The sequence below is a fragment of the Cucumis melo genome, chromosome 8 (genome assembly GCF_025177605.1).
Source record: "Cucumis melo cultivar AY chromosome 8, USDA_Cmelo_AY_1.0, whole genome shotgun sequence".
Taxonomy (NCBI): Eukaryota; Viridiplantae; Streptophyta; class Magnoliopsida; order Cucurbitales; family Cucurbitaceae; genus Cucumis; species Cucumis melo.
In genome coordinates, this window is record NC_066864.1 from 1,811,154 (window position 1) to 1,837,180 (window position 26,027).

The following is a 26,027-nucleotide window of genomic DNA, read 5'->3' on the forward strand; positions in this document are numbered from 1 at the left end:
TGTGTGTGTGTGTGTTGCCGACACAACTCATTACTTCAACATGAAATCCATACGTTTCAATTTCCATTCAAATCTCTCAAAACTCTTAATTCATTTTTTTGTGTAATAATTACTACCACTTGCTACTCAAATTTGAATAGGTTTTTAAGAAAATTACTAGTTTAAGTTCAGCAACATATAATACTTAAAATTTAACCTTTTACTACAACCATCTCTAAAATTAGATGTTTAATAGATTTTTGATTGGGGGAGAAAACATAAACATCATAAGTATAAATCTTGCAAGTTTTTGAATCTAACTATTGGAGAATGATTTGTGGGATTAGTCAAGACTAAAATTGTTTAGAAAATATTGGTTTAGATACGAAAGTTTGTCATTAGAAAAGCACAACCGACGGACAAAAGGCCCAAACTCACAACTGAAATGAAAATAAGTGGCCCAATAAAAGACAAAGCAGAAGCTCCAAAACCACTACACCTCAACACAATTTTTTTTTTTTAATATAACATTTACATTTAAAATATTATTATTTAGAAAAATATTTAAAAAAATGTAAATATAGTAAAATTTGTTGGACTATATTAATAAAATTTGTCTAATTTTTTATATTTATTTCCAAATTTAAAATTTATAAACTTAGACAACGTTTATCGATTTTGACCCTTTGCTTAGTATTCCCTTTTTTTCGGTCTAATTTATCTCTAATCTTCATATACTTCAAAAAAAAAAATTGTAGATTTAAGAAAGAAATAAAGGTGGCATAAGTACTTGATCACGTTGGTAGTACTACTGCATAATGTATGAATTAAACGATTAATTAGAAGGGAAGTGTTTGCGAATTTGAAAGTGATTCATAAGTTAAGAATGTGGCAAACAAGGAAGTCTTTCACCCTATGGTTCAAGCAAATTAGATGTGGACATTTACACATCACTTTAATGAAAATGAATGCTATATTAAGTAGGAAAAGGAAAATGTGTTGGGCCATTGTGACAATAACCCTTTCATGGATTGTTTGTTATGATTTTGTATTGCTTACCACACTACAGACTTCTACCAATTGGTCTTCTAAAACTCTCTTTAAACCTTTTACTGCCCCTTCAAAGTAACTCTTATTGCTTACATAAATTGGATGAATTTTTTAAGAATATTATGCATATTATATTCTATTGATTGAAAAAGTTTCCGCAATTGAAACTATACCTTTTCTAGTCTTCAGAGTTATTAATAACTGTTCAAAGGATATTTTGGGGGTGAAAGAAGATGAGTTTTGATTGGGTATTACTTTTATTTTTTTTCTTTTAATGCAATTTGATTCATTTACTTATTATTCTTTTGGAGTATTACTTACTTAACAATTAGAAAACAATATAACGTTTAGGAATTTGTTAATGTGCGAAGATTTAAAGGTTGGAGATTGGAGTTTAGGGTCAATGCTAAGTTTTAATTTGATTATAAATTTGGGCCACAATAAATGCCATGCCAGCAAACCCCTTCCCTTGCAGCTTGTATTTAAGGCTAAAATAATTAATGCTATAACAATAGGAAAAAGAAAAAAGGAAAGGTTTCCAATCAATTGGTCCAAGTCTATCGAAGTCGGTGAATCAATTTATATATTTATATGCTCTTTCATATTTTATAACACCAATTATCTATTTCTTGAATTCTTTAAAACCTATTTTTGTTTAATAGTACACAATCGAAAGGAAAATATTTAAACTTAAAATCTTTTGGTTCTCGGTATATATCGATGAAAACGTTTACCTTATTTCATATTATTACAATAAATGGAAGTAACGACATTGTTTCTCTCTTAATTTCTTTTTCCTATGTAGTCTTTCTTTACTTTGAAGGTTATTACAAATATAGTCAATAATTCACTCACATCAGAAGATATCGACAAACTGCTTTTGAGATCGTTCAAATATGTAAAACAGATCCAAAATGTCCTCTTCATATTGAACACCATTGACATACAAAGGTGTCTAAGTGGAGTATTGAGTTTGAAGTTTTGAGTTGAGCACCCATGAGCAATTATTGGTTGTTGTAAATATCCATATTTGCATGCACCTTTTTTACAACTCTTCACCTGCCCCAGCTTCCATTGTCAATTCTTTACCCTATAATACAATATGCCTAAGCTTCTTCACACAAAGAAAGGTGGTTGTAGCAAACTTTTTGCTTAAATTAAAAACCTAATTTTCTTTCTTCACTAAATGGTCAGGAAATGCAACCAAACTTTCATATACATCACAGGTATTTCAAACTTTCAAAACCCATAATATGTCGTTTAATTAAGTTGCACCTAATTATTGACAAAAAATTAACAAGTTTTTCAAAAATATATTCTTTTTTTAACAAAAACTTTTATTTGTGTGGTGAAGAGAAAAGAGAGCATAGAATGCTAAATATATATTATCAAATCACACATGTAATACAATTAACTAAAACTATGGTGTGACGGATTATTTTGTTTTTAAAAATCCTGTTGTGTGTTTCCAAGTTTTTGTTTTATCATATTAAGGGATAATATCATATATATCATTGTGTTTGGGAACTGAATTTTAAGTTTAAAAAAAGAAGAGAGGATCATTATGAAAGTCATAAATAAAGGAACTACTTATTAGGTTGCAATTACTATCTTGTATCGTTTGTAGCTTTTTGGACGCAATAGAAAAAGTAGAACGCACCCTATTTTGTATTCCAAACAAAACCAAATGGTCTTCTAAGTTCTAACCCTTCCTTTGTTTGTTCAATCTCGTCATTGATATCTACAACCCCCCCTCGTGATTTTCACATTCAATATATATACATATACTAATCACATTTCCTGCAATATCTCCTGATCTGTTAGTTCTCACCAAACAATTCATTCCAAAACCGGCCGCCATGTTTAACCAATCTGTGTGCCTCCTTTCCCCTTTCACTCTCTTTCAACTAATATTAACGCTTCACCCTTCTTTCTTAAATTCTAATTATTGTAATTCTTTGTAGGATCATCATCATCAAGATCTTCTTAATGGTTGGCCCCTTGGACTTCAGGTGATGAACACCACACTTCGATTAATGGCTGATTCAGGAACACACAGATTACCATCTACCGATCCTTCCCCTGATGTGCTCATTCCTTCGTTCAGTTTCTCCTCTCTCTCTTCCTCTGAACTCGACACTCTGGTTTACTTTTCTCTCTATTTCATTTTTATCTATTTAAGCTAACTCTTCTTTCTTACTTACTCACATGCACTTGGTTTTTCACAGTCAACGGCCTCCTTCTTTCAAGACCACAGCGTATCGCTTGGACGGCTGATTGGACTAAAGCCGGCCGACAAGAAGTGGTTGTACATCCCGACCGAGGAGAAAAAGAGTGTGACGGCTAATTCTGCTGGCCGCCTAGATGATTCCAAAACGAAGGCCGGTGAACATGAAATATCGGGACGAATAATCTGCATTCCGATTGTGATTGGTGTGATATTGAAGATGATTAGAAGTCGGAGAAATTCCAGCAGTTGAAGTGTAGTGTTGGATAAATTATTCCTTAGCTTCGACCTGATTTTTCAGAAATTTGTTATGATAGGAAGATTATTGATTCTAGTAAATCTTTTTTTTTTTTTTTTTGCGTTCGTTAATTTTCTTGGATTTTGAAACCTGCGTAGAACAGTTTCAAAGTCTAATCTACCTCAAGAGTATAAAACAAAATACGGAAGCGTTTGAGATTTCATTTTCCCGAGAAACAAACAGAAACCACATTTCGAAGGCTAATTCAAAATTTATTTGATGAATTTCGAACGTAAATTTACTTGATGACTTTCATTCGTAAATTTTTATAATGTATGTAGTAATAATGTAATGTAATGGGTTTCTCTTTTTCTTTTTTACAAAAATACCCTCTTCTAAGATTTTGGTTTTTTTTTTCAACTCACTCAATAAATAAAGATAACAAATAAACAAAATATAAACAGATATCAAATAATTTATTTAGAGTAAATATATTCTATTTCAAATTATTTAGGTCAGTTGGACTCCCAACTTTTTAAGTTGGGTTTTTTACGTTATTATCAGTGACTCATGGACGCCGGTATATTTATTTAGAAGTTAGCGGAACAAGTGTCCCTCTCATCAATTTTTCATATTATAATATATATTAAACAAGTACGCGTTCTGAATAATTATTTTAAAAAACAAGTTGATAGAAAAAAGATACATCTTTCTTCATAAATTTGGCATTTAGTTTGATTAGGTTATTAAGTTAGAGTTTAGTTTAAATCATATAATCAAAGAATAGATTTTATTATTTTTCGAATTTCTTGATTCACATTTTTAACCTTAATTTTTAACTAAATACTTTAAAATATTAAATAAATTACAATTGATTAAGGATGAAGATAATTTAAATTTATCTTTCCTTTCTTCTAATCACATTACTTCCTAATCATTTAAAATTAATTAATAGTATTTAAGGATCTAAATCTTAATCTTAATTAAATGGAAGGACCAGTAACTATTAATGACAATAATAAATAGATAAATAAAAGAAACCCGAATGTTTAAGAAGGCCCATTCGAAAAAGGCCCATATGAAAAAAAACCCAACATAAAAAGTCAATCCTCCACCTTCATAACTTTCAACTCTTCCCCACGCTAATTTGATAAAGATGAAGATTTTAGAAAAATTGCATCACTTATTGCCCAATAAGAAGTGGAGATTGAAGAATGGATATTTTGTGATGTACCAACGCTACGTCGTTTCGTTAAAGTTTTTATCCTCTGTCACTTTTCAAGAACTATTGAATCAATTCGAAGATGAAATACATTCTGAATAAGATGAAAAAATTATGTTACCATGTTCCACTCAATTATTTGAAAGGATCTTGAATTTGACTAATCTTAAATAGGTTGTACACTTAATTCTTAAATTTACATGTTAACAAGAGTCTAAAAATTTGAATTATCTACCGTATGAGAGTTTTCCATTATAACTATGTGGATATATCATGTTTTAGTGAAAGAAAAAACATGAAGAACTCTATGAACTTACTAATTTCAACCAACTTTGCACAAATTTAAGATTGACCTACTTACAAATTAGCCTTGTCAATAACCAATCTAAGAGCTCAAACCAAACAAATTAATTATGTCTATAGCTTTGACACTTATCTTCACTCTATAAGTTAATAAAATCAATATTAATTATAGATAAAGTAGATAATATCAATAATTCAACAAAGACCAACTATAAAGCTTTTACCTTTACTTATATGCAATGATTAGGTATATATTTTAATCAATGGAACTATATGGTAATATATATTTTTTCTTTCCATAAGTCTAAATTCTATTATATATTCTAAAAATTTGATTTTAAAACTTGATTTAAGTAAAAATCAATATGTTAAAATTACATATCATTTTTATAGTGAGATTAGTATCGTTAAGGTTGAAGTGTGTTTGTAGGGTGCACGCGCATACACAGGATTAGCTAATGCTAAAAGGAAAGGGCTAAACCCTTGAGAAAACCCAAAGAAGGAGATTTCCGACTTCCTTTGCCAAATACTTGAAACCATGTCCTCCGCCGCTGCCATGGCTGCTAGGTCAGCCTTCAGATCAACCATAGCCCGAGCACCTATCTCCGCCAGGCTTTCCAACGGTGCTAAAATGAAACCGGCTCCATCTCCGTTTGCCATCCCTAAGCAGAACCCACTCTCCCAATCCCTTCGCATTTTGAGGTAATACTTCGACCAAACTTATCTTTTTTTTTTTTTTTTTTTTTTTATGTTATGCGTCTGATGATTTTTTTTTTTTTTGAAGGTCACCTGTTGAATTGAGTTGCTGTGTGGAATCTTTGCTTCCTTACCACTCTGCTACTGCCTCTGCATTGCTTACTTCTATGCTTTCCGTCTCTCGTCGAAGCTACGGTTGGACTCCTGAAGGTATTTTCCTCCTCTTATTACCGAATTTCTCTACGAATTGAATTGATTTTTTTTTTTTTTTTAATTTCTTTGAATTGAGTTTCCCATCTCGTCCTGTATGGCTTTAGCTATGGGTGTTGGTGATTTATCTTCCTTTAGTGGCTAATAAGTTGGTTGGTTCTTGTGGTTCTCCAATTCCCTAATACAAGGTCGGGGGTTTATATTTTAGGTGCGTTTAAAATGTGGTTGAGTGAACTGTTCTTTGAGAATTTGAAAGAACAAATTTGTTCGTCTGGCTGGATAATTTTAATTTGCATTTACGTCAACCCATCTTTTACTCTCTTGCGCGATGAAAGAGTGCACATTGCTTTTCCTTTTGTAGGGCAAGACGATACTATTTGAGGTCTAAGCATCAACGATGGTATGACTGGATTTATTTTTGTCGTCGACGTTTTGGAAATTGTGGTAAAATATTACTCGAGTAGATTATGTTTTTTTTAAAAAAAATCATTCTTTTTTGTGATGAATTTGAGCTGAGAGATTCAGTCCTTTTGTTCCCATGACTTTAAGGAGTTGTTGATCATTCATAGCTGATGAAATTCCAAACTAAGTATGAAGTTCAGATGTTGTTATTTCACACCTTTATGTGGAAAATTTTATGTGTGTTCTATTTATCAATTGAATCATTGGGGCTTAGACCAATATGATATTCCAGTTTCATGTTTTGTGGTCAAAGAATTTGAATTTACTTGTGATGTTTTGAAATCTTTATCCTCTCAATGCTCTATGGTATTACTGTCTAGTCATTGTCTGAACTGAATTTTCAATAATTAGACTGTAAAGAGCTCAATCTTGATTATTTTATTGGGGATGTTGAATTAATAATAGACCATAAGAACGAGTCGGCTGTGTGAAAAAGGTCAGGTTACTTGTGAATTTTCATTTTATTTTGTTCATTGATGGCCTTAATTTTAGTAATACGGCAAGTATGATATTTGATTTCTTCTACCACTCAGATTGCAATGATGATGTATGATGAATATCGGATGGTTCGAGCACTTGCCCTCAAAAGACAAGATACTGAAATAAAGTCATGTGTTGCTTGTTTTTCGTGTGCAAGTAGTTCAGTGACATTGGGTTTTTTATAGCAGTAGGAAGAAACAAACTCATAACTGAGTTTGCGTAGATTTATATGAGTTGGCGAGGCATGATTTTGTTGTATTCACCATTCTTGATGACAGTTCAAATCCTTGAGTTATCCCTACTGTATAAATGTTCTTTGTCTTTAAACTTTGGGGACTTTAATTGAGTTCGTATCCTTTCAATGTTACTTTCTATAAAATGGTGTTATTACATCAATTGTCACCCTGAAACGTGAAACTTCTACGTTTATGTTGTAGATTCTTGATTGATGAATGCATACTACTCAGCAGGACTTACCTAAGGTAATCAATTCTAGGTTAGCATCCAAGCCTTCCTCCTGCAACTAAAAGATTATTATGAAGTATCATACAAACATTAACAAGATCAAAATTTTAGTGTGGTGCACTAAATGGACCCAATAAATTACAATGTAGTTGAAATGAGTCGTAGTTCTAAGAGAAAGCAAAGGGAAGTAGTTTCTGGGTTTATAGAACATATAGAAGGTCCTGTGCCGGTACTTCTCGAAACAGGTGTTATTTAACTGGTTTACACACCTTCAATTATATCGAAGAATCAGCCTTTGAAAGAATTTAGTTCTCCTATAGCTGTTCCAATGACTGATTCCTCATAGCCATCACCTTTCGTGGTGGCTTTCCTCCTCCAAATTTGCTATCAGCCTCTCTTCAAGTCTGTCCCCATCTTCAAACTCATTGTCTAAAATAGGTTTCAAATGTATAATTTCATGAATGTAACCTTGCATCCATCAACACCGATCTATATATCTAACTCCACATGTTTCTTTCTCTAGGATCGTGAGAGATTGCGTATTGCTGAACTTGGCTAAGCGACTTGCTGTGTGATTCTTTACCGCTTACATGCCTTTAGAAGCCCTAGGGGTGGACACCTTTACAATTTTCATGTTGGAGGATAACAATTTACATGATTGTTAATCACGATGTTTTAGGCATAAAAATTGAACTTTAGATGAGTTGGTTATGCAGTTTTTAGACAATGTTTATAATCTATCTACATTTTCTCCTTTTTGTTGTATTGTAGATGGATGATTACTGTCTGTTGAGATGCGGTCCATTGATCATAGTTTCGAGAATTTGATTGGAGAGACTGTAAGAATTTTTTTTTTTTTTTTTTTAAATAATTAAAGATCATAGAAGTCTTGGTTGATTATTTTAGATTTCCAATTGTAGAATAATGTTTTATGATTCCATGCAACGGGTAAGTACTTCATGTTGCCCTTTTTCTTCCTACAAGAGTTAGAACTCTTCTTCTGCAACCTCTCTCCAAGTTCATAGGAAATGCTGTCTACTAAAATTTTGTTGCAGATCTTCATATTTATTTCTTTTTTGAGTATTTAAGACCTAAAAGTAGAAAGTTGTATAACTTGTTAATGATCTCTTGTTTTCATTCAAAAACTAGAAACTAAGTTTTGGTTTGATGTTTGTTGTTCCAACCAAAAAAAATTGTTCATAACTAGACATGCTTTTTTAGATACAGAAATAACAATTAAAAATTTTAAACTAGAAAACTCTTTTGAATGGATTAATTAATGGATTGAAGGTAATAGTAAGCCTAATAATAGAGAAAATTCTAAGTTTGAGAGATCGACTTTTATACACACAAATTTAGCCACTTAGGGTTAATAAAAAGAATCAAAATAGTATATGTGACTAAGAATAAAATTCGTTTTAATGGAATACAATTAATTTTCTTGAGAACTTTTGAAACCATCAATATCTATTCTTTTTTTAACTGGGTTACTTTATTTTACATTGAAAATCCATTCATGAATTTATAGCATGGTGTACGAAGAATTCTACTATAGGTATTGTTAAAGATATTTTTTTCTATTATTTCATATTTTTGTAGATAGACGTTGCGATATCATGGTCTGTGGACGCCTTTGAGAAATAACAATTTATGTGCTTATTAATCATGTTGTTTATGATACATGACTTCTCGATGGTTTGAGAATTTTCAACTTTACAATAATGTTTTTATCATTCCCTATTTTCATTTTGCCATTTTTCCAACCATAGATTAATGATTTTATTGAGTTCAAGTACAAAAAAGAAAAAATGGGAGCCTCTAACTTTTGGATGATAATGACTTCATTAGTTAGTGTCGTTCTGAATGATTTACGAAAATTGCTTCTTCTTTTTTCTTTCTTTCTTTCTTTTGCCTTTGTTAGTTTTATTGTTATTTTTTTCATGGGGAACTAATAACATTGCATTTGTTTTTTTCTATTAATGAAAAAAATTGATTTTATATTTTATTAACTTATAAATAAATTTTTAAAAATAAAACCTATTTCCTCCTATATGTTTTACGATGACCATCATTTTCAATACAAATGTTAGAAATCTTAATCAAATTAAAAAAAAAAAATGATTATTTTAAATTTACTTTTTAGTTTTTAAATTGAAAAACTAAATTTTGGTTTGCTTTTTAAAACACTCCTAAAACATAGGCAACAAAACTCCAAAAACAATTGCAATTTGCTGTCTTAATTTTTTTTAAAAAAAAACAAAGGGTGACCAAATAAGACTTAATATTCTTGTTCACTTCTTTTTTTTTTTTTTTTTTTCTGTGACCCCATTTCATTCCATTCTTATCCTCTCTCCCATTATCAATAATTGTATATCTGCTTCATTTCAATAGTATTTATTTTTCTATACTTTAAAGCTATAACTTTTAAAGAAAACAACAACATGAATTCTTATTGGTGCTAGTAAAAACACACAACATTTCAAACTATATAGTAAAAGAACATTAGTCTAATTTAACTTTTCTATCATTTTTTTTGTCGAGCTTTTGAAAAAAGAAGAAAAAAACCATTTTATTCTTATTGTTAATGTCACATAATAAATAGAAATCTTTTTGAGGAGACCTAACTAAAAATCACTTCAACCAAATTATGGGGCTTGAAATCATATTTAGGTGTTATTTTTAATGAATGCACATACCTAAAACGCTCAAATGGCATTGGTATTTTAAGCCATGGGCGAGAAAATAAAGACCTAAACTATACATATTTTAAAAACAAAATCTAAAACCAACCTTTTTTAAAAAAAGTCATACATCTAAAATATTGAGAAAATATATTAAAATAAAAAGTTGATAGAAACAAGAAGAATAAAGAGATTAAAACAGAGCATTTGTATAAAAGAAATGGTGAAAAGAAAAAAGTGGAAAAAACAAGAACCACCAAAACAAAAAGGACATGTGGAGAAAAAAGAAATAAATTAGAAAAAGAAAAAAAAAAAAAAAAAAAAGGGAATTGGAAGAAGAAGAAGAAAGGAAATTTGGTGGCATGGAGATGGAGAGTGGAAAGGTGAGGCAGAGCCATCTGTGTGTTGGTTAGTTTTTTTACAGAAACGCCTTTCTTTCGTTAACTTCAAACTTCAAAATCTAATCTCAGGAAAAGGTCAAATCAATTCCACCCTTCCAATTCTTCTTTCTTTCTTTCTTTCTTTCTTTCTTTCTTCTTTTTTTTTTCCAATCAATCATTCCTTCATTTTTCATCCCCAACCATACCCTATTTCCGGCCCTTTTCTTTTCTGTCTTTCTTTTATCCTCCATTTCTCACCTCCCAATCCTGTAGTTTCTTGCTTTCGGCTACTCGGCAACCCCTTCTGCTCTTCTCTCTTCTTCTTGTTCTTATTTTTCATCCATTTTTTTCGGAGCTCTCTCTCCTGGAAAATGGATTCCGATTTCTGGACTTCTCGTCTTGCCGCTGCTAAACGCCAGTATATGTTGCAGCATCATCACCAAGCTTCCAACTTAGGTTTTCCCTTCTCTTCTGTTTGGTTTTTCTGATCTCCCCTTTTTCTCTTTTGTTCTAATTTGTTGATTTGGTTTGGTTTTTAGATCTGTTGGGAATCGATGATTTGGAGATGGATGATGATGCCCGTCCCCATTTTCCCTGCCCTTTTTGTTATGAGAATTTTGACGTTATGTCCCTTTGTTCGCATCTGGAAGACGAACACTCTTGCGAGACAAGAGTCACGGTATTTATTTCCCCTTTCTGTTACCTGGGTGCAACCAAACTTTTATTTACTATTCACCTAAGATTGGGAAGATGCTTTTTTTCTTTTTATTTTTTTTTTTTTTTTTCTTAATGCTGTAACTATTGTTTCCATCTGCTTTTTCAATTTATTCCCTTGTTTCATGTTCAGAGAGATTGTAGCAATTGTTGTGTTTGGACATTCTTTGATTATAGTTCTGCCAATCCTATGTAGTAGTTGTATGCAAGAATTGTTTTTTTAACTTTTAGGTTAATATTCTATTTTGTCCAAAAGTTCCATTTGCTTGTGAAATTGATTTTCTCCTTACCCATTCTGTGTTGAGATCCCCAAAGTAATTTGATGAAACTGTGAGGAGAAAGAAACTTGTTCCACATCAACTTTTATAAGCTCTTGCTGTTTCTTTTGCTTTTTCCCCCTGCACTTTTAGGTTATTGGTTTATAAGAAATTTTGTTTCTGCTTAATTTGTATGTTATTTGCAGGTTTGCCCCATATGCTCAGTTAAAGTCATGGGGGACATGTTAAGTCATATAACGTTGCACCATGGGCACTTGTACAAGATATCCTTTTAAATTTACTTGTATTTACTGATTACTGTCATTTAAGTGGTTTATTTTGAGAAAAGAGAACTATTTGTTTTACCATATTCATCCTGTTTGCTTAACAAAAGATCACCTTCAGAGGCGTCGCAGGTTGCGTAAGATTTCCATCCCCAACAGTCAAGCATTGTCCCTCTTGAGCCGGGACCTTCGCGAGGCTCATCTGCAGGTTCTTTTAGGGAGCAGTGGGTACCGTACAAGCACCACTAACGTGCCTAGTGCAACTCAGGATCCGTTTTTATCATCACTTATTTTAAATTATCCTGCATCTGATGTTGAAGATATCTCAAAATCCATGCTAACGAGTACCGAAGATGTGTCTTCAGAGAACGTGGCACCATCACCAATTTGGAAATCAAGGTAATCGTTCAAATCCATCCCTTTCTTCTGCTTTCGTTTTCCTCTTATGGTATTGGATTTCTCTCTAATTGTTAATGTCTCGAGCTAGTGTTTTGTTTGTTCTTCCAAAAAGGTTTGGTTAGATAAGAAACTGTATACCTTTCCATTTCCTTATATGCCAGGACTGAAAAGTCCCTATGCTTTAATCCAATCCAAGTAATTCCATCAGCCTTTACAACTACCGGTCTTTGGTCATAAGGTAAGAGAAATTTTCCTTGATGACCATAGTCAAGTAACAGAGATCATCTGTATTGCATTGACCGAGGAATTGCTCTGGTTGTACGCCCTCTGATTATCTCTTCCTGTTGTTTAGTATTAACACTTCTCTTCTTCTCCCCAGTTTTGATCCTTCTTTGAGCCAGGAAGAGCGGGAAAAAAGGATGAGACAAGCTATTGGGAGAGCAGGCTTTATGCGAGATATGCTTTTCTCAACTCTCTTAGAGCATTAATGAAAGCAGTAAGTTATCGCCAAAGTGATGCGAAAAATGAATAAATGAACAGACGTTAAATTGATTTTTATGGCTTTATTTGTTGTCGACCCAATAACAAACTCGTTGAGATCAAACACTCTTTGAGTACGGTTGATGACAATATCCTTCATTACAACCAGTGAATGGATTACAGTTGAATATAAAGTCTGTCTGTTTATTTATTTGATAATTTAACTGTACCATATTTGTAGTTGTGTTGCAAGAAGAATTTGAATGTAAAAAAATTTCAGAATAGTGAACGACAGAAGGGGAGCATTATGCTCGTTGGCGCTCGAAGGTCAGCCGAGCAGGACAAGGAGCCAGACCATACATCCATACAAGAAGAAATTTGAAGAGAAACCAACATGGTCAACACAGCGTAAAAATCTCCAATTAAATGGCAACTATTGGGACTGTGCCTACAGCTACTTCCAAGGAAATCATCAATGCTTTTTGTTTTTAAAACCTTCTCGTTTCATTATGACACAACACAACTAGGTTGAATTATCATTCTGAAATTGAGACGCTGCAATTTATTATAGCTTGATAATGAATTGGAATTTGCTGTTTTATCTGAAGATCAAGTATCCAATGTTCGTGGAAGAGAACATTGCATATCTGACACTGCTTATTGCCTTTTATCAATTTTCAACTCATTTCAGCTTATCTTTTTAGGATTGTTCATGTTTTTACATCACCTTGAGCTTAAATCAATTACTACAGGCCATTCTCAATAGGTTATAATGGTAATTTTGGTATGGAGATGTTGTCGCTAGGAACCAACTTGATTTTTGGATTCAAATTGCCCCCTCGTTTTAAACGAATATTGTTGTTAAATTGGTTTTTATTTAATTATTTGAGTCTGAGCTGTTCTATGATATTATATTTAAATTATTATACATTTTATTTTGATCATTATTGAACTTGGGAATTGAAAGCGGTTATTTTAAATAATTTCGGATTGCAAACTCCAATGTTTCTCTTATTATTGTATTATTGTTGTTATAGAGATATTGGATGACCATCATTGATTATAACCCACAAGCCCCAGAGTCAAATTCCCAATAATTATAGTACACATCAAGTTCATATAAAAATATTTGGAAACGATTTTCTCCAAGTTCAACACTTGTGTGAGTGAATTATTAAATCATTGACTTGAAGTGGTGTGTTCAGTTCGTTAAATAAGAATTATTATGAAAATAAGTAATTGTAGATTAGGGGTATTACTAGAATATTAAGCTAAAACTACATCTTTTAAGTTGTCTAAAAAAGAGGGGAAAAGATTTATATCTCATCAAAAAGCTTATATATATATATATATATAGATATCTTTCACTACCAAAAAAGCTTATCAATTTACATCTCATCAACTACTTAAATATTCGCAACTCACTACAACTTCTTACTCGTTATTCCACTACCCAAACAAATACCTTATGAATGCTTGCTTAGCTTTTGTGTTGCATATATATATATATATATATAATGTGGGCTGGGGGGGGGGCGGTGCGGCGGTGCGGCGGTGGGGATTGCGATAAAATGGACCACTTGAAACAACAAAAAGTGGGCGCCATTACCACCACTTCCACAGACAAAGATGCTGCCACGTGGGGCTTTCCCCATTATATCCACATTTATGCTTATTAACCACTCTCCTTTACCACTTCCTCTCCACCCTACGTATCTCTTTTTTCAACATCCGACGCTTTCCTTTCAACCACACCCTCCGAAACTGCAAAAATATATTATTTCCTCTTTTTTCTTCACAAAAACAAATAACATTTTTATTGCATTTTTTCATTGTCTTCGTCTATAATCTTTAATCTGTTTAATTCTAATCTCGAATGATCTGTTTCCATTCATTTCCATACTTGTTGATAATATTATTTTTTAAGTTTGTTGATAAACTTAAGAACGTAATCATTTAATCTTAGTTTGAGATTGTTGCTCTTTTAAAACAATTTTGTAAGAAAAACAGCAAGCTAAGAGTGTGTTTTATAAATTTTAGCTTCAAACTAAAAAGGGAAAAAAAAAAAAACAATTATAGTGTTTGATAAGTAATTATTATATTGTTGAGGTTTAGGTTGTAATAATTACTATCACCAGATTCACAACTACTAACATAAACTAAGACATAATAATGTTGTGGTACTTTTTAGTTTGTTTGAGAATGGATTATTATTCAAATATGTGAAGTTTTAGTAGGAGAAAACCCACCATGGAATTTTTCTTTGGCTCTAAATTGGTTTGTTACAGCTTAAAATGAAACTATACTTAGGAAAAGAAAACTGAAGTTAGAGAAATAAATGGAATAAAAAGTAAAAAAATAGAAAAGAAAGAGAAAAGGGTGCTGATTTCCACGTAAGAAGTAACGTAAAGGAACGGAAGCAATCAGCACTGTGGATAAGAACGTGGAGTGTGACGTCACCAACTTCTGCAACATCCGATTAATCCTTTTTCACTCTCTTTCTTTATGTCTTTAACCCTAAACTCCAAATTCCAAATTCCAAATCCTACCCCTAAAATAAACCACTTTGTTTATTGATCTTCTTCTTCCCATTTCCAATGACGTTGGAGCTTTTCGTCTTGTGCTGCACTGCCGTTGTGGTCTTCCTCCATGGAGCTAATTTCTTCTTCCACGCTCTCTTCCACCATTTCACCGTCCTCCGATCTCTCAGGTATCCCCCACCCCTTTCCATTTCTTCTGCCATTGATTTAGGGCATTCCCCTCTTTCTAAATTCCTTCTCATGCGATGATCCTGTTGAACCTAATTACTACAATTTTGATGTGTAAATTTTAACAACTTTTTTTTTTTTCGTGATTTCAGTTTCTTGGGTGCGATTGGAATGTGGTAGGAATTGGAGAAGGGGAGTGGTGGATCGTTTAATCGGAGATTGAACGCCAGATTGGACTCTGTATATATCCGACATTCTGATTTTTAATTTGTTATCTAGATTTACTCTTTGATCATAATTTAATTCCCATGAATAAATTAATTAATTAATTAAATCTATTGATTATCATTAGTATTGTATCACAAAATAGTCTCGTTTTCCTTTTATGGACTGTAGTTATTGCATCCCATTCATCAACTTGTTTTTGCATATTTTAGTCATATTCCATTTCCATCTTTGTGGAGTGGATAATGGATTGCAAGTAGTCCATTACCTTTACTTTATCATAAATATTGTGCAGTTTTGAGAAACTGAGAATTTCATTATCAGAATCTCATGTCTGCCTTTGCTTTTCTTATTGGGGTGAGGGTGAAATTTCCAGCCTCGTGGATTTAAATGTCTCGACCTGCCTGCCATACTCTGACTTTGGCACGGATGGTTAAGTTTGATTCTAGTGGTTGGGAAAGGATTTATTATAAATAAAACTATTTCAAATCACTGTCAGTAACAGTAGGTATTCTGTGTCAAAATGACTATAATTTAAATTTTATGCATTCAAGCATAGCTCAACCCATTAATTGCATCTCTATCTTAAAGTCAAGGTAGTCTGATGGTAATTGACATCAAACTTTTGTGTTTGAGATGGTAGATTGATCTCCATCTTATTGTTATACTAAAAGAGATTATATGATTCAATTTTGTATTTCCACAAGATTTAAGTTAGTATATCATTTATTCTATGAGCCTCAAAGGATATATGAAATGGCTTACTCATTTAAACACAAGAATTAATTTTAAAAATACGTTGCTTTCATGAGGAGGGTGTTTGAGATATAATCGCTTTTCAGTGTGAACCCAAATTTGGGATGATTAATTGCTCAAAAGTAGGGATATACTTGGATTGATTCGGTTAGGCTTGGCTTTTTGTAAGGTGGTCAAGTTGGCCATCTAAATTATTTGAATATGTGTTCTCCCTTCCAACTAAACCCTTAGAACTTAGATTTATCGTAGAAGTCTTTAATATTTATTACAAAAACCTTACGTGAAGACAAACATTCTAAACAAAAACATGGAAGTGTTTGTTTTGTTCTTTTTTTTTTCTAAAACAATCAGGCTTTGTTAATTCTTCTTATGAATTTTGTTATGAAGTTCAACTGCTCCCAATTATCCTAGATCGATATGAAAAATCTAATGACAAAAAATTGATATATGCATGGGACAAATTGTAAAATTCAATGATAAAAATTAATTGTCTTCTAAGATACCTCTTGAATTAAAGAAAACTTTTTTGAGGATTTTTTATTATGTGATTATTTGTATCTCTTAACTAATTAAACTATAATTAGCTATTGCTAAACTAAAATACTTGAGTCAAAACTGAAAGCCTCCACTAAAATCGTCATAACTCATAGGTTTAGCATTATTCATCTTTTGTAAGGAACTGATAAATAAATCTAACGACTATCAAGGGGGTTGACTTTGGCGTTTTTTGTAAGCAAATATTTCCAACCCCATTACTTAATTATTATTAGAACTTAAAAGTCTGTTATTAAAGAATACCTAAAAATGAAAATTAAGAACAATAAGAAAAATAAAATAAAATATATATTATTTAAGAAAACAGAATGTAGAAGCAGATTATTAGGTAGGGAGAGTAATAGATGATGATGATGATGATGATATGAGAGACAGGAAATGACAAAAGCAATTGTTATTGGCCACAAAGTCTTGCATTCTGAGGCATTGCCATTTCCACCTCTCAACTTCACTCCTTTCTCTTCTCTCTTTAAGTCTCACTTAAAAGGTTTTGCCAAAGTCAAAGTCTTGTTTTTCACTCCCACTCTCAACCTCCCCTTTGATCTTTCAAACTAATCTATGCTTGGGGGAAAAGGGACCAAAAACAAGTTATTTTTACAAATAAATACTAACCCACAATTTTTTTTTCGACTTTTTAGCTTGATCACCCTCGAAGCATCACAATTACAAATTCTTGTTTGTTTTTCTATTTTTCAAAATCTCGAACGTTAATCTAATAAATTTTCAATTCATCTAACTAAAAGTAAAAACTAGCTAGTAAACAAATATACCTCAATCAATCAACAATTTGTTAGATCAAGTAATTACCAAATGGGTGTAGGAACCATTTAGAACTTATATATACTAAAATATATCCTTCATAAAATTTCAAAAATCAAATAGACAATTACTTGTTGAAAGACAAAAAATTGTAAACCTTCCTATAATATAATGACTATTTATTTAAAATCATATAACAGATAAAAAAAAAAAGAGAATTAATTTGTATTTAGTGAATAAAAAATAATTTTGAATATATTTGTTAAAAACAAAGTGTGACCTAATTGGGATGAATTTGTGTACTAGTCATAGAAAATTATAGTGAAAATTTAATCAAAACTATATGTATAATTTTGAGCATAGAAAAACAAAAACTTCCTTATTTCCTTTCCAAAATTTGAAGAAGAAGTTCTACCCTACATTCATTCATTATGATATACAAATACATACATATGTTGTATATATAGAATTAAATAATAAGTAAATTAAATAGGGTTGAAAATAGAAATAGAAATAGAAATAGAAAGTGGAAAGGGAAGAGGGGGTGGAAGCATTTAATTAAATTAAAATTAATTTGGGTGCTTCCGAAGTAAAAGAAACGGACACGCCCCGTCACGGGTCAAACTGACATCAAACACGCTATACCCTTTTCTTTTCTTTTCTTTTCTTTTCTTTTTTTATTTTGTCAACGTTTTCCATGTTCAGGTCTTTCCGTTAAAACTAACTCTCTCTCTCTCTCTCTTTTTCCATTTTTATGTTGCTTTTATTATTTGCTGCCACGAAAGCAACCGCATCCAACATCCCAATTTATTATTATTTTAGCCATTTGGTTGATTCGTAAATTTGGACCCAACAAACGCATCTATCTCTCTACCTTTCTATCCTTTCTCCCTCCAAATTTATAATTTAGAAGTCAATTGAAGTCGCATTTGCATTTGCATTTGCATTTACCATAATCTCATCTCATGGGCGTCAACATTCCGGCACTTCCTCCGCCGGCTTTCCGACAATTATCCGCCGGCTTTTCCGCCTCAAATATTGACCCCCCCCCCCCCCCCTTTTTTTTAATCCCTACTTTTGTCCTTTCCCCCCCACATACACTTATTAGTGGGCTGCCATTTCGTTTCTTATTATCTCTTCCCTTTTTTTTTTTCTTTTCTGTTTTTCTCTTTCTAAAAATGCAACAAAGCAACGGTTTGAGATTCACTCTCTATATAATTCTCTAAACTTTTCTTCTAGACGGATAAAAGCATATGACGTTTCTACAATTTCATCCTTTTTATTTTATATATTAGCTAAGTGTAATGTGACCTAATTAATTTAATAATGCTTTGAATACTTCAAAGTATTGTGAAAAGAAAAGAAAAAAAAAATCAATGAATCAAATAAAACTCATTGTCATAAAATTTGTTTTCAAATAAAAAAAAATAAAAGGTAATTGGTTTATGGTAAAGAGTAACATCGAGGTTTTGTCTTTTTGAGTGTTTAATTTACCATTTTTAAGGAGGTTGTTTCCTTTCAAAGAGTTTGATCTTTTCTTTTATGGAATAGGTGTGTATGGTTTTCAATTATATTATGAATTTTATTTCAATTTCTTCGATTATCTCGATGCAATTATTAGTCTTAATTGAGCCAAATTCTCATATAGCATCATTGTATTTTTATAAAACGTGACATTTTAATGGACGTTTGTTTGTCTTAACTTGGATCACTATCGACTTTATGAATTCCAACTTAGAACATGATAACACATTCTTGCTTCACATATCACAACAACCTCCTTAAATTAAGGCATGATGGAACACCCATGACCTCATCTTATTTAAGATTATTAACCTCGCCCAGGAATCATATACTTGTAATTTGTATAGATCGATGTACAAAATCTTTAGCTTTCAAAATTTTAGTAGAAATTGAACATGATAACTACTCCTTCTAAATTTTATAAATTTTCAAATTGGGCAATAAAAAAAACCTAACCTTTTACATCTTAGAAATAAAAAAGAAATTAGGTTAAATTTATTGTTGTTGTAGTAGTCACTAAATAACATGCAACAATCGTTTAGTTAACTAAAATAGAAAGAAAGAAAAAGCCATAAATTAAAACGTTATTAACTCAAAAAGTTATAGTTGTTCTTCCTCCCACAGGGAATTGAAACTCATTTTTCATTTAAATTTAGAATTTAATTAATTGGATTGAAACATATATAATACATTCAATAACAACATTGGCACATAGTTGGTATTTATCTTTAATTGTCTCTTAAATTAAATAGGTAGATTAGTGCCGCGACTTATAATAATTGATTTACAAACAACTTTGAGAATTCGAGGTTTGTAACATAGAATTGAAAGAAGGTAAAAAATATAACAAGCAAAGGCTTGTAACATAATTCATAAGATATTATAACAAAACAAATATAACTGGATAAACCAATTGACATATGATATATTATAAAGATTCATATATGTTGTGGTAAATTTCTTGATCTTACAACGAAGCTATCGAATTTAAAGGGGAAAAAGAAAAGGAATAGGAAAATGTGGAGTTATGAGTAATTAAAAATGGAGGTGGGAGGGGCGTGAGATAAAAGGTGTGAAGAGAGGAGCGTGTGATATAGAAGAAAGCGGTGGCGTCAGAAGGCGCGGGCCATGGTTCCTAATCGTGGCTGGCTGCGGAACCCGCCAACGCGTTATTAGGCAATTCCTATTCCCTTAGCACGTGTCTTCCGGTCATTGGTTCCATCCCTGGGACATCGCACCCACATGGTCAATGGACCGCTTCAAACCCCTTCTCTCTCTCTCTCTCTCTCTGTGTATAGCAGAAGCAGCCCCCTTTTCATTTCTTTATTTCTTTCTTTCTTTTTATCGTAAAAAGAAAAAAAAAAAAAAAAAAACACGTAATTGCTGGAGTTTTTTTTTTATAAAAAAAAATTAATTAAATCCTAGTCACGAGGCGAAGGATTGCCAGAATATGCCGACAAAACTTTTTCCCACCTGCTGCCCCTCCCCCCTTACACGCCCTCTTTTTTTTTTTTTCTTTATTATTTCCCCTTCTCTATTTTGTCTCCGGATTTTTCGTGATTTTCCCCCTCCCCCCCCCTCACTATTTAATTTATTTACCACTCCAACATTATGTTTATTGATTTATTTCAATTAATGTCCCACACCCTAAACGTCAAATCCCAGACTTAATTAGAGATAACTAAGTTTATTACACAATTTTAAACGTTAAAAATTAATGTAAAATGAATGGGAGTGCGTGGAATGTACGTGATGGGTAGTGAAGGAGAGAGAGAGAGAGAGAGAGAGAGAGAGAGAGAGAGAGAGAGAGAGAGTTGATGGTGAAAAGGAAGGCAAACGTAATCAACAGTAATGCAAAACGCGCCCTTCCCCTGTGGATCTGCTGTATTGACAACCCCACATGACACATAATTCGGGGACTGGATTCGGAAATTACCACCACGCCCTTCGGACTAGCCGCCCCTTTCTCAGTCAAACCTCTTGTTGACTGTGCCCCTCCTTTTTCTCTCTCTCTATCCACACCCTTCCTTTCTCTCTTTTCATCTTCTTAAATCAATTACTCGCCGATTCCCTCCCCGATTTTCTCACCCCTTCTATAAATTCCCACCATCCCATCCCCACTCCTCGGCATCTCGACCCATTTGCCCCCTTTTCCCCTCCCACCCTTCTCTCCCCTCTCTCACCCAATTACCCAGAAGAAAAAGAAATTGATAACACAACCGAAATTGTTTTCTCGAGGTGGAAGAAACCCAACGGACACGCAGATCGTCCTCTTTTTTCATTTCTTGTGATTTGATTTGCTTTGATCTGGATTATCGGGATTAATGGCACCGAGGGAGAAGGCAGTTGCCGTCAAGCCTAACGTCGGTAACGTGAAGGAAGTGCATTTTAGAGGAGTGAGGAAGCGGCCATGGGGGAGATATGCCGCTGAGATCAGAGATCCCAGCAAGAAAAGCCGTGTTTGGCTTGGAACCTTTGATACGGCGGAGGAGGCGGCTCGAGCCTACGACAACGCCGCTAGAGAGTTTCGCGGCGTTAAGGCCAAGACCAATTTCCCTTTGCCCTCCGACGATAAGCTTCTTAACCTTAACAATAAGATTAACAACATCAACAATAATCAGAGCCCGAGTCAGAGTAGCACGGTTGAGTCCTCTAGCCGGGAGCAAGCTCTGATGGTTGATTCCTCCCCTTTGGATCTCAATCTAGGTCACGGTATTGGCGGACTCACGACCGCTGGACCCATCAGTTTCCCATTTCAGCGTTACCAAATTCCCATGATCGGAGAAGTTTTTACCCGCGGCATACCGCCTTCGAATCACGTTCTGTATTTCGATGCGGCTCTACGTACTGGAATGATCAACAGTCATCCGAACCAACGGCTACACTTCGACCGTATTCGTGAAGCGGTGAGTGATTTCCGACGCGATTTCGCCGGCAGCGGTGTTCAGAGCGACTCCGATTCCTCCTCCGTTGTGGACATGAACGGTCAAGACCTCAAGCCACGAGGAGGAAGCGGCGGCCGCCTGGATTTGGATCTCAACTTTCCCCCACCAGAATCCGCCTGAATTTTTTTTCCCTAAGCGAAGATCGGCTGGGATTTATCATAAATTAGGTCCCCACTTTTTTTTTTCTTAATTTTTGGGTTTGTGAAAATAACTTAAATACGAAATATTACGATCAGGGAAGATATTATGAATATGATTGTGAATATAAATCTGATCTCCTCATTTTTTTCAACACAGAGAGAAAATGAAAAATCCATATATGGAGTTTTTGTCCTCCTTCTGATGTTGTTGGTTGACGAGGGATCATTTTGCAATTTTCCTCTTTTTTTTTTTTTTTTCTTTCCCATGAATTAATTTTTGATGGTAGTTGAAAAATTGTAATGATGATCTAAATGGATTTTTTTACTTGATGAATCACAATGGAAAACAAGAATTAAGAGCAGAAGATGCATGACGATGATGATTATTATGATGATGAACACGTAATATTTCAATCTGGAATCAAAGTCCAAGTAGGAAATGGGTGGACACGTGGGAGGAAAGAGTGTTCCAAAAATGGGAAGACTGATGGAATAGTTGTTGTGGATGGAGAAAACAGAGAGGACACGTGTAGTGAAATCCGCCGGCGGCTTTGCCACGGTGGTTGCGTTTCATACACTGCACCACTTTGCTTTGCTTTCGTTTCATTGTCTTTTATTTTCTTTCTTTATCTTTAATTTACAAAAATTAAAAGGAAATTATTGATTGATTAGATGTGGGCACACGTATGGGGTAGGGGGGGGGGCACGTGCGTGGCGGCCACTGGGAGTAGAGAGTGTGAAAGGTTTGAAGGGGGTTTTATTTTAAGAAGGAGAGACTACGCCAAAAGGGGAGGGGGTGGGGGTCCACGTTGGAAAGGGAGAACTGAGGATGCGCGTCCTCCCCCTCCCCCTCCCCCTCTCTCCCCATTTCCTTATTTTTAATTTTATATTATAATATGATTATTCAAATTAAGTGGTGGAGTGGGCCCATATTTAGGGGTAGTGTGGTCAATTTAATCTATAACGAGGGGGATTTTGGTTTTCCCATATATGGGTTCTCGTTAGAATTGGGGATTTTGGAAACCCACCCTCTCCTCCAACCTAACATTTCCTCCCATCATTTGAAATTAATTATACTTATAATTATCTTCGATTATTCTTTTTTATTATAAATATTTTGATTCCTTTCCTATATTTCAAAATGGCTTCTATTTACTAAACTAAAAAAATTGAAGGAGTACGCCTTCAGTTTAGTACTTACAACATGATGCTCCCATAGTTGAGATGACAAATGTTTGTTTGATTGGTTTTGAAGTCTTTTTTGTGTAACGGTATCAAAGCTGCGATGGTTTGATTAGCATTTTGTCGAGCATCGTGAGGTCATTAATCTCTTCCAACGGAAGATTTGTTTCCTTAAAGTGAAATTTTGGCTAGTATGTTTCTTATACTGTCTTTAAAGTATTTGTTAGGGATTATGAGTTTTCGAATTTATAATATATATTATTAACTCCAATTGAGATGTGTTGTATGGGTTAATTATATTGTAATGACTTAATCTTTTTAAAAAAGATGTTTTTATTAATTAGACGTATAGTTTTCTTTAAATTATAGTACAACATAATAACAAGTTTATTATTCAGCCAAACATAGAACACAAAAGCAAACATTATTTGAAGATCTTTTAACTTTGGAGGAGACGCACTTATTTCCTGGTCAATGTTGGCATTATTTCAACCTCTTTTCATTTATTTTGAATTTTTCATAACTTGGTTACCAAGGAAAACATTCATATCCAAATTTCTAACGCAAAATGGAGAAACCCCAAATTTAAAACAGTTTGAAACATAATTAAGTATGTCAAAAAGTTATTGACCTATATTCTAATATTATTTTCTATGTGGACAAAAACGTAGATAATTGCACAATATCTAAGAGCGTTATAAGTACTTTAGTTCAACCAATACCATGATACTTTATTATTAACCTCGAAGTCATAGATTCAATTCCCTCACTCTACATAATATATATGATAGAAAAACAAATGATTAAATTCAACTAATTAAGTTGTGTACCTTTCTATCATTAAAGGGGCGCCGTGGCCAAAGAGTTATAGTTGTAGAGTATAGTTAACCTTACTCTTTCTTTGGTGTAAAGAATTTATGTTATATTTTGTTACACTGTGATCCCCACAACGTAACTTACTTGGAAAAAAAAATGACATTCTACTCTATATTTGGATTTCACAAGCTCACTTTTTATATTATAAAATTAACTCAAATCTAATCTTTCTACTTTCTAAAGTGGGAGATTGTATTTCTTTGGCATCTTAACCGTTAAACTATACTCAAAATGAATTTTCATAAATGGATCAAAAAGAAAAACAAATCGGCCTACAAAATTCCTTTACAAGACATGAAAATACCTATGTGTATATCGCAAAATCTTGGCTATATCTTGAAAAGGCGTGTTGTATTGACATCAAAATCCAATGAAGATCATATATCAAAAGAAGCTAAGTCTAAGACTATGATAAAGTATTTTCACCGCACCGCACCCCTCTCTTCTCAAAATATTCCCTTTCACTTTAATTAGACATTGGTTAATATATTAGGTGGGCATTAATTAATCAAAAGAAGGAGAAAGAGAAAAAAAAACTTACATCGAATAAGAATTCACAAGAATGGTGATTGGAAGATTCATTTTACCAAACCAAACCAAATATCAATATTATATCGTTTGCATATAAAAATAATAAAACGTAGAAAGAGAGAGAGAGAGAGAGAGAGAAAAGTCAATATAATTGTATTTGTAGGACTTAAAAGCAACCTTTTCGCAGAAGATTAATGTGTATAATTATATATATATATATATATATATATATATATATATATAAAAGGATTAAAAATATGTTATTGGAAATTAGGTCCGCCGCACTCAACCCGTTTAGGCGTATCATTAAAAGTCGTGTTATTCTTTGTAAAAACCATCGGCAATCAAATCTTTAGGCAAAATGCAAAAATAGGTTAAATTACTAAAAAAGAAATAATCTCAACCTTTAGATGTTTAGTTAAGTCTAAGGAATTGTTGGTGAAAAGACCAAATTACAAGTATGTTAATTAACGAAATGAAGAAGAAAAAGTTGATTCATTAAAAGTTTTAATAAAATGTAGAATAAATAAGATGGGGTGGATTTTTTTCTGAATAATCGTATTAGTGAAAAGAAGATGTTAAATTGGTCCACTTGAAAACGCCCACATGTGAAAATGAAGAAATGGAAATAAAATTGTAATTTAGGTAAAGGAAAAAAGTATAGAATGGGAATATAAAAAGAGAAGTTAGAGGAGCAACGTACGGCGCGGGGAAGAGGTGAGAACGTGTTGACGTGTTGGATAGAGACAGAGAGACAGATGGTCACACCGGCAAGTTGGCGTGTTCACCAACGCCACTCGGACCCACTAATTCCCTTTTTTATTCCTCCAAAATAAAATAAAATTAAATTTATTGTAAAAGCGGCCGAAATTTGAAAGGGAGATGCTCTATGTCTACATGATGTGCCACGTTTGGCACCCTAATCTATAACACTGCTATGCCCACCTCACAATTTCACAACAATTTTAAAATTAAATTAAAATTTTGTTATTATTATTTTGATGAACCGACTAAACCATTATTCTAATAATATATTATAATAAACATTAAATGAGTGTGGTGGCGGCGGCGGCGGCTGCTGCTGCTGCTGCTGCTTCCGACGTGGACGTTGCTGCATTTTGAGGCGACACTTCACGCCAGGCTACGCTCCCACACGACGACGTTAAAAGTGATTATGGGCCGGAGAGTCGAAGAGGCCCAATAGGAGGGGGGGAGGGAGAGTGGAGGGCACGTGATGAAAGAGAGCGTGGATTGGGGTGCTTTGTGATGAAATATTGAGAAAGGGGATTTTGTATCCCA

General features: G+C 33.2%; 4 protein-coding genes and 1 long non-coding RNA gene across 22 annotated transcripts; all 5 read left to right on the forward strand.

Annotated features, from left to right (window-relative positions):
• The first annotated feature begins 2,678 nt into the window (after positions 1-2,678).
• On the forward strand, positions 2,679-3,717 carry LOC103484500 (uncharacterized). The gene is made up of 2 exons (XM_051088590.1): positions 2,679-3,173; positions 3,258-3,717. Exons 1-2 carry the CDS (start codon positions 3,045-3,047, stop codon positions 3,507-3,509), a joined length of 381 nt encoding a protein of 126 aa, XP_050944547.1. The 5' UTR covers positions 2,679-3,044; the 3' UTR covers positions 3,510-3,717.
• Positions 3,718-5,439: 1,722 nt separating this feature from the next.
• Positions 5,440-8,453, forward strand: LOC103485308 (protein NUCLEAR FUSION DEFECTIVE 6, mitochondrial). Of its 13 annotated transcripts, none has more exons than XM_051088593.1 (4): positions 5,469-5,721; positions 5,804-5,925; positions 6,287-6,325; positions 8,104-8,453. In XM_051088593.1, exons 1-3 carry the CDS (start codon positions 5,558-5,560, stop codon positions 6,304-6,306), a joined length of 306 nt encoding a protein of 101 aa, XP_050944550.1. In that variant the 5' UTR covers positions 5,469-5,557; the 3' UTR covers positions 6,307-6,325; positions 8,104-8,453. The 13 variants fall into 13 exon arrangements, 8 of the variants coding, with proteins under 8 accessions (XP_050944552.1, XP_050944550.1, XP_050944551.1 ...); XM_051088594.1 differs by lacking the exon at positions 8,104-8,453 and adding an exon at positions 6,921-7,263; XR_007823085.1 differs by having other exon boundaries at positions 5,470-5,721; positions 6,287-6,369.
• Positions 8,454-10,302: 1,849 nt separating this feature from the next.
• Positions 10,303-13,134, forward strand: LOC103484501 (protein DEHYDRATION-INDUCED 19 homolog 4-like). 6 transcript variants are annotated; one of them, XR_007823088.1, is made up of 7 exons: positions 10,304-10,849; positions 10,933-11,072; positions 11,571-11,648; positions 11,764-12,047; positions 12,209-12,285; positions 12,427-12,543; positions 12,769-13,134. XR_007823088.1 is itself a non-coding variant. In XM_008441595.3 (6 exons), exons 1-5 carry the CDS (start codon positions 10,765-10,767, stop codon positions 12,533-12,535), a joined length of 696 nt encoding a protein of 231 aa, XP_008439817.1. In that variant the 5' UTR covers positions 10,313-10,764; the 3' UTR covers positions 12,536-12,543; positions 12,769-13,134. The 6 variants fall into 6 exon arrangements, 4 of the variants coding, with proteins under 4 accessions (XP_016899339.1, XP_008439817.1, XP_008439815.1 ...); XR_007823089.1 differs by having other exon boundaries at positions 12,808-13,134; XM_008441595.3 differs by lacking the exon at positions 12,209-12,285 and having other exon boundaries at positions 10,313-10,849.
• Positions 13,135-14,499: 1,365 nt separating this feature from the next.
• On the forward strand, positions 14,500-15,569 carry LOC103484502 (uncharacterized). Its single transcript, XR_536753.3, has 2 exons — positions 14,500-15,237; positions 15,388-15,569. It is a non-coding gene; the product is annotated as an uncharacterized LOC103484502 (long non-coding RNA).
• Positions 15,570-20,887: 5,318 nt separating this feature from the next.
• LOC103484503 (ethylene-responsive transcription factor 4-like) lies at positions 20,888-22,501 on the forward strand. Its single transcript, XM_008441597.3, has one exon. The coding sequence runs from the start codon at positions 21,379-21,381 to the stop codon at positions 22,117-22,119; it is 741 nt and encodes a 246-aa protein (XP_008439819.1). The 5' UTR covers positions 20,888-21,378; the 3' UTR covers positions 22,120-22,501.
• Positions 22,502-26,027: the final 3,526 nt, after the last annotated feature.